The following is a 12071-nucleotide window of genomic DNA, read 5'->3' as shown; positions in this document are numbered from 1 at the left end:
GGGAGAGGGTCTGGCCCACGCTGCGCCTGGGCTGGGACTGGTCCCGCCGGCGCAGGGTAGCAGGAAGCTCGCCACCAAAAGTTTGTATTTTTATTTAGTTCACACTGAATTTATAACTTTATATTTGGCATAATTATGCTGCTGAATTTGCTAAGAACGTGGTATAGGTTTTATTTGCTAAGATCTTATTTTGCATTGCTTGTTTCTTAATTTTCTTTATAAATTTGCTGCTACTGCAAATGGAACATTTGTTTCACTATTTCTCATAATTTGTGTATATGGAAATTACTTATTATTATTACTTAGTACACGGTCTACAGGGTCTCACTACACAGATTGGACTCGTAGTGATCCTTCTGTTTTCAGCCTCCCAAGTGCTGGGATTACAGGTGCGCACCACCACACCCAGTCTGTGGCCATCTCAGAGCGCCCCCCCGGGGGGGGGCACATTCATTTTTTTCTAATTGTGGGGAGGCTGTGTGCCACATGGCACAGCATGTGGGGCCAGGGATGGAATATATATTAATTTTGAATTCTATTACTTTATTAAATGATCTCAATTTTTCATGTCACTTTTCAGTTTGCTGTTTGGGATGTGTGCGGTAGAGTGTGGTTTTCAAATCTAGCCTCCAAAATGCTCTAGCCCTGTACCTTCTGTTTACAATGTGCTGCTGATACTCCTCCATCATCAAGGAGGTGGCTGTTTGCCTCCCTCTAAAATCTGGGCAGGCCTGTGGCCACAGCAGAAGGGGCACTGTGTGGTCTCTGATACTGAGTCATGTGAAAAAGCAACCCTTCTCCCTGGACTCGGTGGGGCCAGGCCACCACACTGCAAAAAAGCCGAGATGGAGATGACAGCCACCCCATGAGATGAGGCACAGTAGTCACATGGAAAGGGCGCATGTCACTGTGACTGCAGCTAAGGTTGCAGTCACATCCAGCCATAGTCACTGGATGTTCAAGTACAGCAAGTCTCAAGGGAATAACTTAGTCCCGCCCTTCGAGTCACCCTAGTAGGTACCTGCTTCTAAGCTCTGCCTAGGCTGTGGATTTGTTAGCAAAGTGAATGTTGTTCTAAGCCAGTACGTTTTGGGGTGGTTTACCGGCAGTAAGAAAAAACTAGGGCAGGTTTTCTGTATGTGCATTTGTTTAAAATCATATGAACAGAAAATTGTGATAATTTGTTTTCTTATTTGTAAAGCTCTAATTCATTTTTTTCTAATTGTGGTCGAGATAAGGATCACACACGCAATGTGATGGGTTTCCCTCAAAATCCAGCATGACGCACTAATCAGTGTCCCTCTTTTCTAGTAGTAATGCACAAACAATGAAAGCTGTGGATTGCACTTCAGAGTGCAATCTGAGTGTCACACTCAGATCATTGGCGCTCTAGAAGTGCTGATGGCCCTGGATTTTTGTTTTTGAGGGGGCCAGTTATCTACTGTCATTGTGTGGTGGTTGATACATTGTGTCAACTTGAAATGTTGGAAGCTTGGCTGGATCCATGTGTCCATTTCACACTCCGGGGCATGGGGGTCTGCCCTAGGACAGGGAGGGCCCGCCCTCAAGTGACTCAGCACAAAAAGGATATAGAAAGAGGTTGAGGAAGGCTTCTGCATGCGCCAGTTCTGTGGAGGCACTTGATTGCCACAGCTGCACCACTTCAGAGGAGCTTAGATCTTCGCAGCAGTCCCCAGCTTTCTTGGAGGAATTGGAACCTTGGCCCATCACTTCACAGCCATACCACTTCGGAGGAGCTTGATTTTCCCAGCCACTCCACTTTGGAGGAGCTTGGATCTTTGCAGCGGAGCCCCAGTCTTCAGTCTGAATGGAAGGGAGGGTGAGAGGCTTGACAGACGCCACGACTGCTGCTCCTCCTCTGCTCTGCTCTGCCGCCACGACTGCTGCGCTCTGCCCTGGAGCCAGACAAGTATGGACTGAAACCTCCACTGTGAGCTACATAAACCTTTCCTTTCTTAATTTTCGGTGTTGGGTATTTTGTCCCAGAAATGAGCAAAAAGTAACACAATGAGACACATTGGCATGCATTATCTTACCAAGGTATCTTACCGAGGTATCTGGGGGTACTTTTTTTTTTTAGTGGAACCCGTACTTTTTTTTTTTTTTTAGTGGATTGAATTTAGGCCCTTGCACTTGCCAGGGAAGCGCTTATCCTACTGAGCTATCTCCCTTGCCCCCTGGGGGTACTTTCTTACCAAGGTATCTTACTGAGATATCTGGGGGTACTTTCTGCACCTTGCCGAGAGCATGACCTGATCAGTGTAACAGAAGCTTGATGTCCCATGGAATGATTGTACAGTTGAGGTCACTGTTATGGACCACTGAAACAGCTTTTTAAAGATAGTGAAGGTTCTGTATGCTGTTTTCTTTTTCAGGACAAAAGAAAGTTGTAATAGTTTCACGCTGTATCCTAGGGCTTACACTCATGCACTTCACTGTGGAAGACAGCTTCTTTGGAGGATTGACATAAATGAGTTAATGTTACTTCATTATCATTCTCCAGAAGCCATCAGTCTTTGTACACAAGACATGTCGGTTTGCTTGGGCTGACATAACAAAATGCCACAGACTGGTGGTGGCTTAACCCACAGAGGTTTACTTTGACACAGTTCCCAAGGCTGGAAGCCCTAGTGTAAGGTGTCAGAGGTTTGGTTTCTCTAAAACTTTTGTTCTTGGCTTGTGGTTGGTACTCACCTGATCTTTCCTCCAGACTTACTGGTGTCTCTTTGCCCCATAAAATTTCCCCTTCTTATAAAGATACCAGTCGGACTGGTGTAGATCCCATCCTAGTGGCCTCATTTGAGCTTTATCGCCTCTTGAAAGGTTCTGTCTCCCAGTGGGTCACCTTCTGACGTACTAGGGCTTAGGGTGTGGGGCACTGACATCTGAATTTTAGGGGGAAACGACTTAACTGAGAAGTCAAAATCTACCAATCTTGGTACTTTTAAGTCTCTGATGGTGGACCATCAAACTGAACCAATTATTAGAAGGGTGTGGTATTGCTTTGCTTCTGTTTTGATAACTTTTTGTCTGACCTTTTCTACTTACTCCTCCTGCTCCATGAAGCAGAGAACCAATATAGTGCTTCTTCTAGATGCAGTCTGTATTTCCATCAACCATGTTTTCCAAAATGGGGCACATAAAAATATAGAGAGAGTGAATTCACCATATGGAACTTTGGCCCAAATCACACACTGCCTCATATTAAAATCACAACACTTCTTTTTGTTTACTATTTTAAGTGTATTTTTGCTTATGCTCTCAGTTTCCAAAATTATTCATTTTGTGTCAGTTTTCAAATATACAGTATAGCATTGGGTGTTCCTTTGAGAGGGAATCCAAAAATCTTTTTCTTTCAATACATGAATTAAACTTTTTAGGTTTACTGATGTCAATGTTATACCACAGTTCTTTCATAGCACCCTATATATATGTGTTCCACATAATTATCAGTTGAACTTTCTCCTTTAGGCTGAAATTTTTAATAAAATGTTAAAACCGGTGTTGAGGCCGGGGAGATGGCTCAGTGGAATAAGCGCTTCCCTGGCAAGCACAAGGGCCTGGGTTCAATCCCCGGTTCCAAAAAAAAAAAAAAAAAAAAAAAAAAAAAAAGACAAAACAAACAAACAAACCAAAACCCAGATGTATACTATATACTAAGACACACACATTTCCTAACCATTAATGTAATATCTACTTTGAGGGCCAGCCAGATAGCTCAGCAGATGAAAGTGCCTGCTTATGCAGACGTAGGGGCTAAGGGCTTGATCCCACCATGCTGTACTGGCCCTGCCCCTGAGGCCTGCTGAGATCACAACTGAGACTGGGCCTGGTGGTGTGCACCTGTAATCCTTGTGTTTTACAGGCTGAAAACAGGAGAATCACTACAAGTCCGATCTGTGTTGTGAGACCCCATTCTAAATACATAGAAAGAAAGAAAGAAAGAAAGAAAGAAAGAAAGAAAGAAAGACAGACAGACAGACAGACAGAAAGAAAGAAAGAAAGAAAGAAAGAAAGAAAGAAAGAAAGAAAGAAAGAAAAAGAAAGAGCAAGCTAGCAAGCATATCTACTTTGGATATCTGTAAGTAAATTACCAGGACCATCCTAGAAACCTCTCTCCTCTATTCAGGTAGGGTCAGGGACTTCGGCAGTAGCTGATGAGAATAATGAGGCTTTCTTAGTATGTGTATGAGAGAGGAAAAAAAGAGAGATTTCAGTCATTTCTTAAAGTACATCACAAATTAAATTTTAATAATAATTCTTAAGTAAATGTTTTTATTTTAATGTATTTGGTACAGTCTCACTACACAGTTCAGACTTCCAGTGATCCTCTTGTTTTCAGCCTCCCCAGCACTGGGATTACGGGCATGTGCCACCATACCCAGACTTGGTGGCCGGCTCAGCATTCCTGGTGGTGTGACCATCATGGCATGTGGTGCCAGGGATCAAACCTTGTCCCTGCACTTGCCTAAACAGGCACTTAGTCTGCTGAGCTATCTTGCCCACCCTAGTAAATGGTTTCATATCACTGGTTAATCTGTCTTCCCATGGACAACCAACCTCTACGTTTGTATTAAGTATATTTTGTAACTCATATAACACTATATTTCCCTAATTTAAAAATGGTTAAAGGAATGGAGATGTGTTATGAACTTGGTGTGTTCCAACTCCACACAAAAAATGTAAACATTATGTCCTGTGAACGTGTACAAATAAAAATTAAACAGTTATGGTCAAGATTTTATAATTAGTTTTTTGAAATTATTTTAAAACATTCCTTTTGAAAATCGGAAACTTTTAGAAAGAATAGGTACAGTAAACACACTTTCAAGAGCACACCCATGTTAGGTTCTTGAGAGGGACTGTACTTAGGTTTGGGTTGTCTGGTCTTTATTCAAGTTTGCATCTGGGAAGACTGTCACAAAGGCAAATCAGAAGATCCAAGCACATGGGCTGGGGAGATAGCTCAGTAGAATAAGTGCTTCCCTGGCAAGCACCAGGGCCTGAGTTCAAAGCCCGGTTCCACCAAAAAAAGAAAAAAAAAAAAAAAAAAAAAAAAAAGAAGAAGATCCAAGCACAGTCTGTGTTTTGACTAAGTTGATGCTATTTTCACTAATGTTGACCACGGAGGCAACTGTAACCATCAGGACACCGAAGCCAGCTGCTCTCAGGCTAGAAGTGAGTGGCCCACGTGTGTTACTCCAGCTGTATCAGGACAGAACACATCCGTGCCTGGCTCCCCAACGTCCTTCTGTCTTCTGTGTGGCTCCCAACGAGACACACAGTCACATTTCATTCTCCCTTGGCTAAAGGAATTAGGAATGCAAACATGAAAATCCCAAGATTGAATTATGAAACTAGAAAATAAAAATTAAGATGTTATCAGTAGTGTATTTGGAAAGAACCCTTTAAAGCACAATGTGGGTGATTTTAGAAACCAGTGTATTGTACATGATAGATATTTATATATCAGGGTGTCCTCAGGGGCAGGGAGGGCTGATGCCGTAGCTTCCATCTGAGGTTTCTCTCCTGAATGGTGAAGGCCCAGTGAGGAGGAGACCAACGGTGGCTTAAACCTGCTCTTTCCTTTATAGTTGGTCTCATTCCAACTTAGGCTTCTCCTTCTCTTCTTCCATACCTAGAAGTAAAAGCAAAACATTTTATTTCAGCGTCAAATTAAATTGCACGCAGGTGTGCCGAAACCATGCCCCAAACCTCACCCCCTCCTTCACTTTCCCCATCTCCCCTCCTGCGCCTCACTGCTAGCTAAGAGGGAAAAGCCATTTGCAGCTTGCCCTGGGAACACCCTTATCCCCACCCTCTTTGCATCACATTCTTTCTGGAACACAGCAGTTCCCCGGGCTTCTGGGACACAAGGTGACCCTTGGCTTGTGGAGTTGGCATGGAAACCCCGCAGCAAAGGACTTCTTCACCAGATTCTAGCAACAGGGTCCAGAGGCCTGGGCCTTTCAAACAGACTTCATTTTTTAATTTTTTATTTATTTAATTTTTTTCAGACTTCATTTAAAAAAAAAATATTCATTTCTTAAAAGCTAAAAACATCTTTTATTCATGAATTTACTTTTATTTAAAAAAATTTTAAACTTCATAGGAAGCTAGCTAGTTATAAGAACTTTATTTTCATACACATTTTTATTCTTGAAAAACTTTTTTTTTTTTTTTTTACAACTCTGGGGATTAAACCCAGGGCCTCGTGCACACTAGGAAAGCACTTCACTGCTAAGCTACACCCACCTCCGCTCCCACTTGTACTTCAGCTCACACTGTCCTCCGGTCAGCCCATCACAGACCTCGGGGGTGTCCCTAGCCAAGCACCTGCCTGTCCTGTGCAGTGAGTCATCAATGGTGTTTCATTCTCTGGGGAGGGAAGCGTTGGTGTCATTCTTAGGCATGTTAGCTCCACTTGACAAACCCTCCCTGCTTTGTGTTTTGTCTCTAGTGAAACATTTTCTAATTTTACAAAATTCTCAGAGTATACTTGAGCATCTGTTTCAAGAGCAAGCTTTCAACAAAGGAATTCAGAATGCCCCATTGAAGGCTTTTTTAGTATTCATATAGAATCGCTAGCTCCCAGAGCACTGGACTTTTACCTGAGTTCATTCCTAGCACTTGAACCAGTGTCTGTCTCAGGCTGGTTGCATGTGGGGAGGGCAGTGAGAAGGGAGAGCAAGGGTAGGGTGGGGGCTGAAACAGTTGGACCAGCAGGAAATTGGAAACAGAAATTGGGCCTTGCAATAGCATAATCTTTTAGCCCAATCCAAAAGGGTCATAATTCTAAACCTTAAATTAGGAAACCTCCTCCCACCTCCCACTGCAGCATTCACGGGATCAAGTAAGAGTTTGATTTTCTATCTGGAATCTATTTCCTCCAAGGGCTCTCCTGCTGATGGGCTGCAGTGGTGGAATCTTCATGGAAAACCGAATGCTTCATTGGCCAAGCAATGGCCGTGACTCATCCACATGGCTGACACTGACAAAAGTTCTACAATCTGAGGTACAGGATCTCAGGATAAATCCTGAGGGGATTTCACTGACCTTATCAGACCCAAAAGCTACAACTCTTGTTGCATAGGTCCTGCTTTACCTTGGTCTCAACCATCCAGCAGAAAAGTATAAAAACAAAATATAAGAAATAGAGCCATGCTGTTATGTTGAGCTGTAGGGGCTCAAGTCAACAACTTCTGACATTGCCAGTTAAGCGGAAGACCCAATACTATTATGGACTACTGGACTCTTTTAGAATATTTTGCTGAGTTTACACACCTATAATATTCAAATAATGGAACTTAACAAAAAAAGGGGATACAGATGAATGTCGATTTTGTATCTGTGTATTCAAAGTGGTTAGGATAGATATATAGTTACATTCTCTTAATGAATAGAATGATTTGTTCTAATGGTGTTTGTAAATAGGATATCAAGTCCGCATCTTGTACAGCAATTAACCACTAAGAAGAATGTATGTAGTGTGTTAATTATTGAAACTGTCCTACCGATTTGCTTTGAAACTGTCTCATTGCTATTTGTTTATCAATAAAATTATGGCAAAAAACAAACAAACAAAAAAAAAAAAACCAAACAAACCCTGAGTGCTCAATGACCTAGAGGAGGAAATGGCTCCCCACTTCTTTAGTTTGGCAGCTCTGAGGTATGGTGGTGGAGGGGTGGACAGCTTTAAGTGATGTCTGGAAGAACCAGAAGTATAATTTCCACAGAGGAAGCACAAAGAAACCTGCCACAGAACTGATGCAGGTTGTGCTTGTGGAAACAGACTTGGGGATGCTGGGCGACGGGGGGCGAGGGGGTGCTCCTTCTGGGTGTTCCTCACTGCTCCTTCTTCCTTGCCAGTGCAGGGCCCTTTTTTCTAATGCTTTGGGCCCTGTGAATTGCACAAAGGTCAACATAGTTTTTGAGAATTTTATACCAGCAGAAACACAGCCAGCATGGCTTGTAAAGGACAGGGAATGCATGGAATCAGAGAGCAGGGGCTCTGAGGCAGCTCAGTCTCAGTCTCCTTCAGTTCCAGAGGGTGGAGCTCTGCCCAGGACCAGTGAGGCAGAGCTGCTGGGCCCAGAGGTACAGGCTGGGCCACCTCTTTCCCCAGCAGTCTTCAGAACACAACCTCTAGCCAAAGAGGATTATCTGAAGTCTTCAAACGGAAGGGAGTGCTCCCTGCTCACCACCAGGCTCAAAAGCGAACCAGTCGGATTGATATATAGTTACATTCTCTTAATGAATAGAGGGATTTGTTCTAATAGTGTTTTTAAACAGGATATCATGTCTGCATCTTGTACAACAAATAACCACTAGGAAGTTGGTATGCAATGTGTTAATTATTGAAACTGTCCTACCAATTTGATTTGAAACTATCTCATTGCTATTCATTTCTCAATAAAATTATGGAAAAAAAAAAGCAAACCAGGATCCGTTCTCCTTTTGGAAGATGCGTGTATTCTACGCCTGCTGCACCACTGCGTTTCAGAAGCAGGTAACATGTGCTGTTCCACAGGTTCACAATCAGCTGGTGGGCAATTCTGCTTCAGGATGAATCAGACCCAGAGTCTGTCTCCTACCTGATTCATGTCATTTTTAAGATGTGATGTTTGGATTTAAGAGTTGATGTTGAAAAAATGGGGAGCGGGGAGGGGCAAATATGTTTTGCATGCACAATAGATGTGAATTTTGCAAGGGGAAAGGGTGGAGTGTTATGGGCTGGACCATGCCCTCCTCACAATTCATAAGTTTAATTTCTAATCCACAGTGTCTCAGGGCCTTATTTGTTTTTTTTTTTATTTATTTTTATTTATTTTTTTTATTTATTTGAGAGAGAGAGAGAGAGAGAGAGAGAGAGAGAGAGAGAGAGAGAGGTGTGTGTGGCCAGCTCAGCCCACCAGGGGGCGGGGCTGGCTGGCATGTGGTGCTGGGGGATCGAACCGCGGTCCCTGATGCTTTTGCTAAGCTTGTTCCAAGTAGGTGCTTTAGACCACTGAGCCATCTCTCCAGCCCGTCAGGGCCTTATTTGGATGAGATCTTTGCAACTGTAAAGCAGTGTCATCAGATGTGGTTGGTGTCCTTATAAAATGGGAAGTTGGGGAGTGGCCACATGTATAGGGGGAACGCTGGTGGCCATGAGGACGGTAACTACAGCCCTGGAGAATCTCGGTGTAGATGTTTTCGTCCCATATCTCATAAGGAACCAGTCTTCTACACCTTGTGGGACTTCTAGCCTTTGCCTACATGGCCAACAAGTTCCCACTGTGGAAGCCTCCCAGTTTGCGGGGTTTCCTTAGAACCTGCCCTTCCCCAAAGTCATCATGAGTCACTTTCCTTTCTTGCAAGCAAGTATCTGCTTGTTCACTTAGCCTATTTTAAGGGTTCCTGAAGGTTCCTGTTTCCTTGACAAGTCGGTCTCATCTGTTATTTTGTTAAACTGAGTCTCGGGCTCTGAGTGACATCCCGGTGCTCTAGGTTCCCGACACAAGGGGAGGCCACTCTGATGGTTCACTAGAAGGAGCACTGGATGGAGTCCTGAGCAGAAGAGGGCTTCAGCTCCTACTGGGCGGTGCGTGGCCTCAGCGCTGTGAGGCGAAGGCTGGGCGATCTCACGTGTGAGTCCAGCCTTGGAAATTTAGTGAGCTCCTATTTCAAATGAAAGCCCCCCTGAAAAAAGAAACCCAAAAAAGAAGGTTGGGAATTTGGAGTTCAATCACCAACACTGGAGGAAAGAATGTTGGGTCTGCTACCAAACTATTTCGGTGGATCACTGAAGACATCTGGGCCTCAGCTACTTTTGGTAAAAGGTAAAGCCCTTGACAGCTACTTTGATAAAGCCCTCCACAACCCCTTGATGGATACCATCTGTGGGAAGGCCAGGGTTAGTGACCTTTATTATAAATGGAAAGATTACCACTTGGCAGAAAAATAGGTCTCTATTGAATCTTCTAGATAAATATGCACAAAATTAATCTGTATACTTGAAATGAGCTCTAAAATGTTACTCAACATTACCTATGTAATGCAGGAGAATAGCACAAACTACACTGATGAGGCCATTTGTAGAAACTTTAACTGTTCATTTTAGCTCCTTATGTAAAGGTGCTGAGATGCAGTATTTATAAAAATCTAGATTGGAAATTTCTCTCTCCTGTTTCAGCTCATCTACTCACAGCAGTATTAGAAAAATGGCCAAACGACATCAAAATCAAGTAAATTAAAATGATATAAGCAGTCAGAAATCTTTTCTATACTGAACATATGAGCTTAAATCCAAATACATGTTCTGTGCTAGGAGAGTGAGACAGTGACCTGTTTTTTTAAAAAAAGGTTTTTGTAAGTTAACTAGATACTTGTATGAGTTAAAAGAGAAAGATTACCTCTGAACAGAGGTAACACAAGAGAACGTCTGATTCAATGACTAAGTCATCACTGTGCTTTATGGTGAGTTACACTGGGTTCCTGGGGGCCAGCACAACGTGGGGAGCTCACTGGCAGTGGCACAGAGCCCACTTACAGGTGCTATCTAGAAGGCTGTGACCGTGTCCAGAGCTCTTTACAGTCCCCCTCCATCCTGCTGAGAGATGTATTTCCATGCAGCACTCAGTCATTGTGTGTCTGCGCTGTGGCTCCCTCCCCTCCTTCCAAGGCTTATGTTTTCTTACATACACTTGGGGCAGGCTGCAAGGGCTTGGACCAGACTACACGCTTGCTAAGATGGAGGCTGCGCCATAGACGGAACCAAAGAGAAACGAAATCACAGGGCAAGAGAGCTGCGGCAGCAGCGAGGACCACACACTGCTTGCATCTCTGTTTGCCACCTCTCAGCCTTAAGGAGGACAGTCACTGGGGAGCCCTTCTGGCCTGAAGCATTCTGCACTGCTTGGACGCCTACCACGTGGGGCAGAACCCCCTGAGACTACTGCCAGGGGATATCTGGGTGACTTTTAATGAGACTGTTTGGTTATACTGATAACTTACCCGTTTAATTTGGAGCCCTTTTAGTGATGGTTGCATTTTGTTCGAGCAACCCTCTCTAAGCTTCTTTTCTGCTAGCACTATATTTTTCCCTATAAAATTTTACAGCCATATTTTTTCCTCCTTAGTGTTGGATGTTTTACGAGCTCATATGACTGAATGAGTAGTAAATCTTTCAGGTAAAACTGCCAGCAGCTCCTAAATTAATATGATCACTACAAAACTGAGACTTCCGAAGGGAGCCCGCGCAGAGGTGCACCGCGCCGGCAGCTGCGGGGCTGCCAGTGTCTCAGGAGAGCTCTCCGAGGCAGCGCTTCTCCTGTTTTACATTCCCCGCAGCAATACTTACTTCTCTGCGTATCCCAGATGTAGTTGTTCAGAACTTCTCCCAGAAGGTACAGAAAGTTCATTAAGACGGTCGTCGACCCGAAGAAGATGACTCTGGCTCCGGAGCCAATGTGTTCCAGGAAAGGGTACACCCACATGCCGGTGACATGATGCACCCAGCACACCCTGCCGCAGGATCGCAAAGGAGACAGCGAAGGGGTTAGTGTCGCGGCAGATGTCAGAGCCGCAAGCCTCCAAGCGCACCCGCCCCGGCCCTGCCTCCGCAGCTGCCAGTCACACGCTTGCTTCTGACACTTAGGAGCGACCAGAAAGTAGGTTGTTCTGAAATGCTTTTTGACTCACTGAAGAGGTGCAAATACGGGATGCAGAGTTGCTTTGGGGCCCACACTCAGCCGCTAACATCTCGTTCATGTCTGGCATAACATGGGAATGGTCACAGAAACTGAGCAATCCGCCCTGGCGCACAGTGCAAGCAGGTGTAGGCCTCACTCAGGGCTCCTCGGCGCTTCTGCTGATGTCTATTTTCTGTTCTAGGGCCCACTCGGGGGTCCTGCACTGCACCGAGTGATATGTTTTCTTAGTCTCCCTGTGAGTCTTTGGTCTCTCCTTGCCTTTGATAAGATGCAAGGATTTTTGTCGGGTATTTGAAACTGCTGGGTTATTTCATACTGTTACACAATCTTTTTAAAAATGAAAAAGAATCATTTATT

The 12071-nt window shown here is 44.1% G+C and overlaps 1 protein-coding gene and 1 long non-coding RNA gene across 2 annotated transcripts in view; one reads left to right on the top strand and one right to left on the bottom strand.

Moving 5' to 3' along the window:
• The window catches only part of LOC111815994, a 14433-nt gene extending 9469 nt beyond the window's left edge, over positions 1 to 4964 (top strand). The window contains exon 3 of the long non-coding RNA XR_002820551.1: positions 4854 to 4964. This is a non-coding gene — a long non-coding RNA (uncharacterized LOC111815994). The remainder of the gene's footprint in view (positions 1 to 4853) is intronic.
• A 482-nt stretch (positions 4965 to 5446) lies between these two features.
• The window catches only part of Aig1 (androgen induced 1), a 249280-nt gene continuing 242655 nt past the window's right edge, over positions 5447 to 12071 (bottom strand). The window contains exons 5-6 of the mRNA XM_004628549.2: positions 11363 to 11526; positions 5447 to 5659 (exon numbers count right to left, since the gene is read on the bottom strand). Coding sequence (XP_004628606.1) covers positions 5622 to 5659; positions 11363 to 11526 — 202 coding nt within the window. The 3' untranslated portion in view covers positions 5447 to 5621. The remainder of the gene's footprint in view (positions 5660 to 11362; positions 11527 to 12071) is intronic.

This window comes from Octodon degus, unplaced genomic scaffold (genome assembly GCF_000260255.1).
Source record: "Octodon degus isolate 3935 unplaced genomic scaffold, OctDeg1.0 scaffold00024, whole genome shotgun sequence".
Taxonomy (NCBI): Eukaryota; Metazoa; Chordata; class Mammalia; order Rodentia; family Octodontidae; genus Octodon; species Octodon degus.
This window is presented reverse-complemented; position numbering and strand designations above follow the sequence as displayed.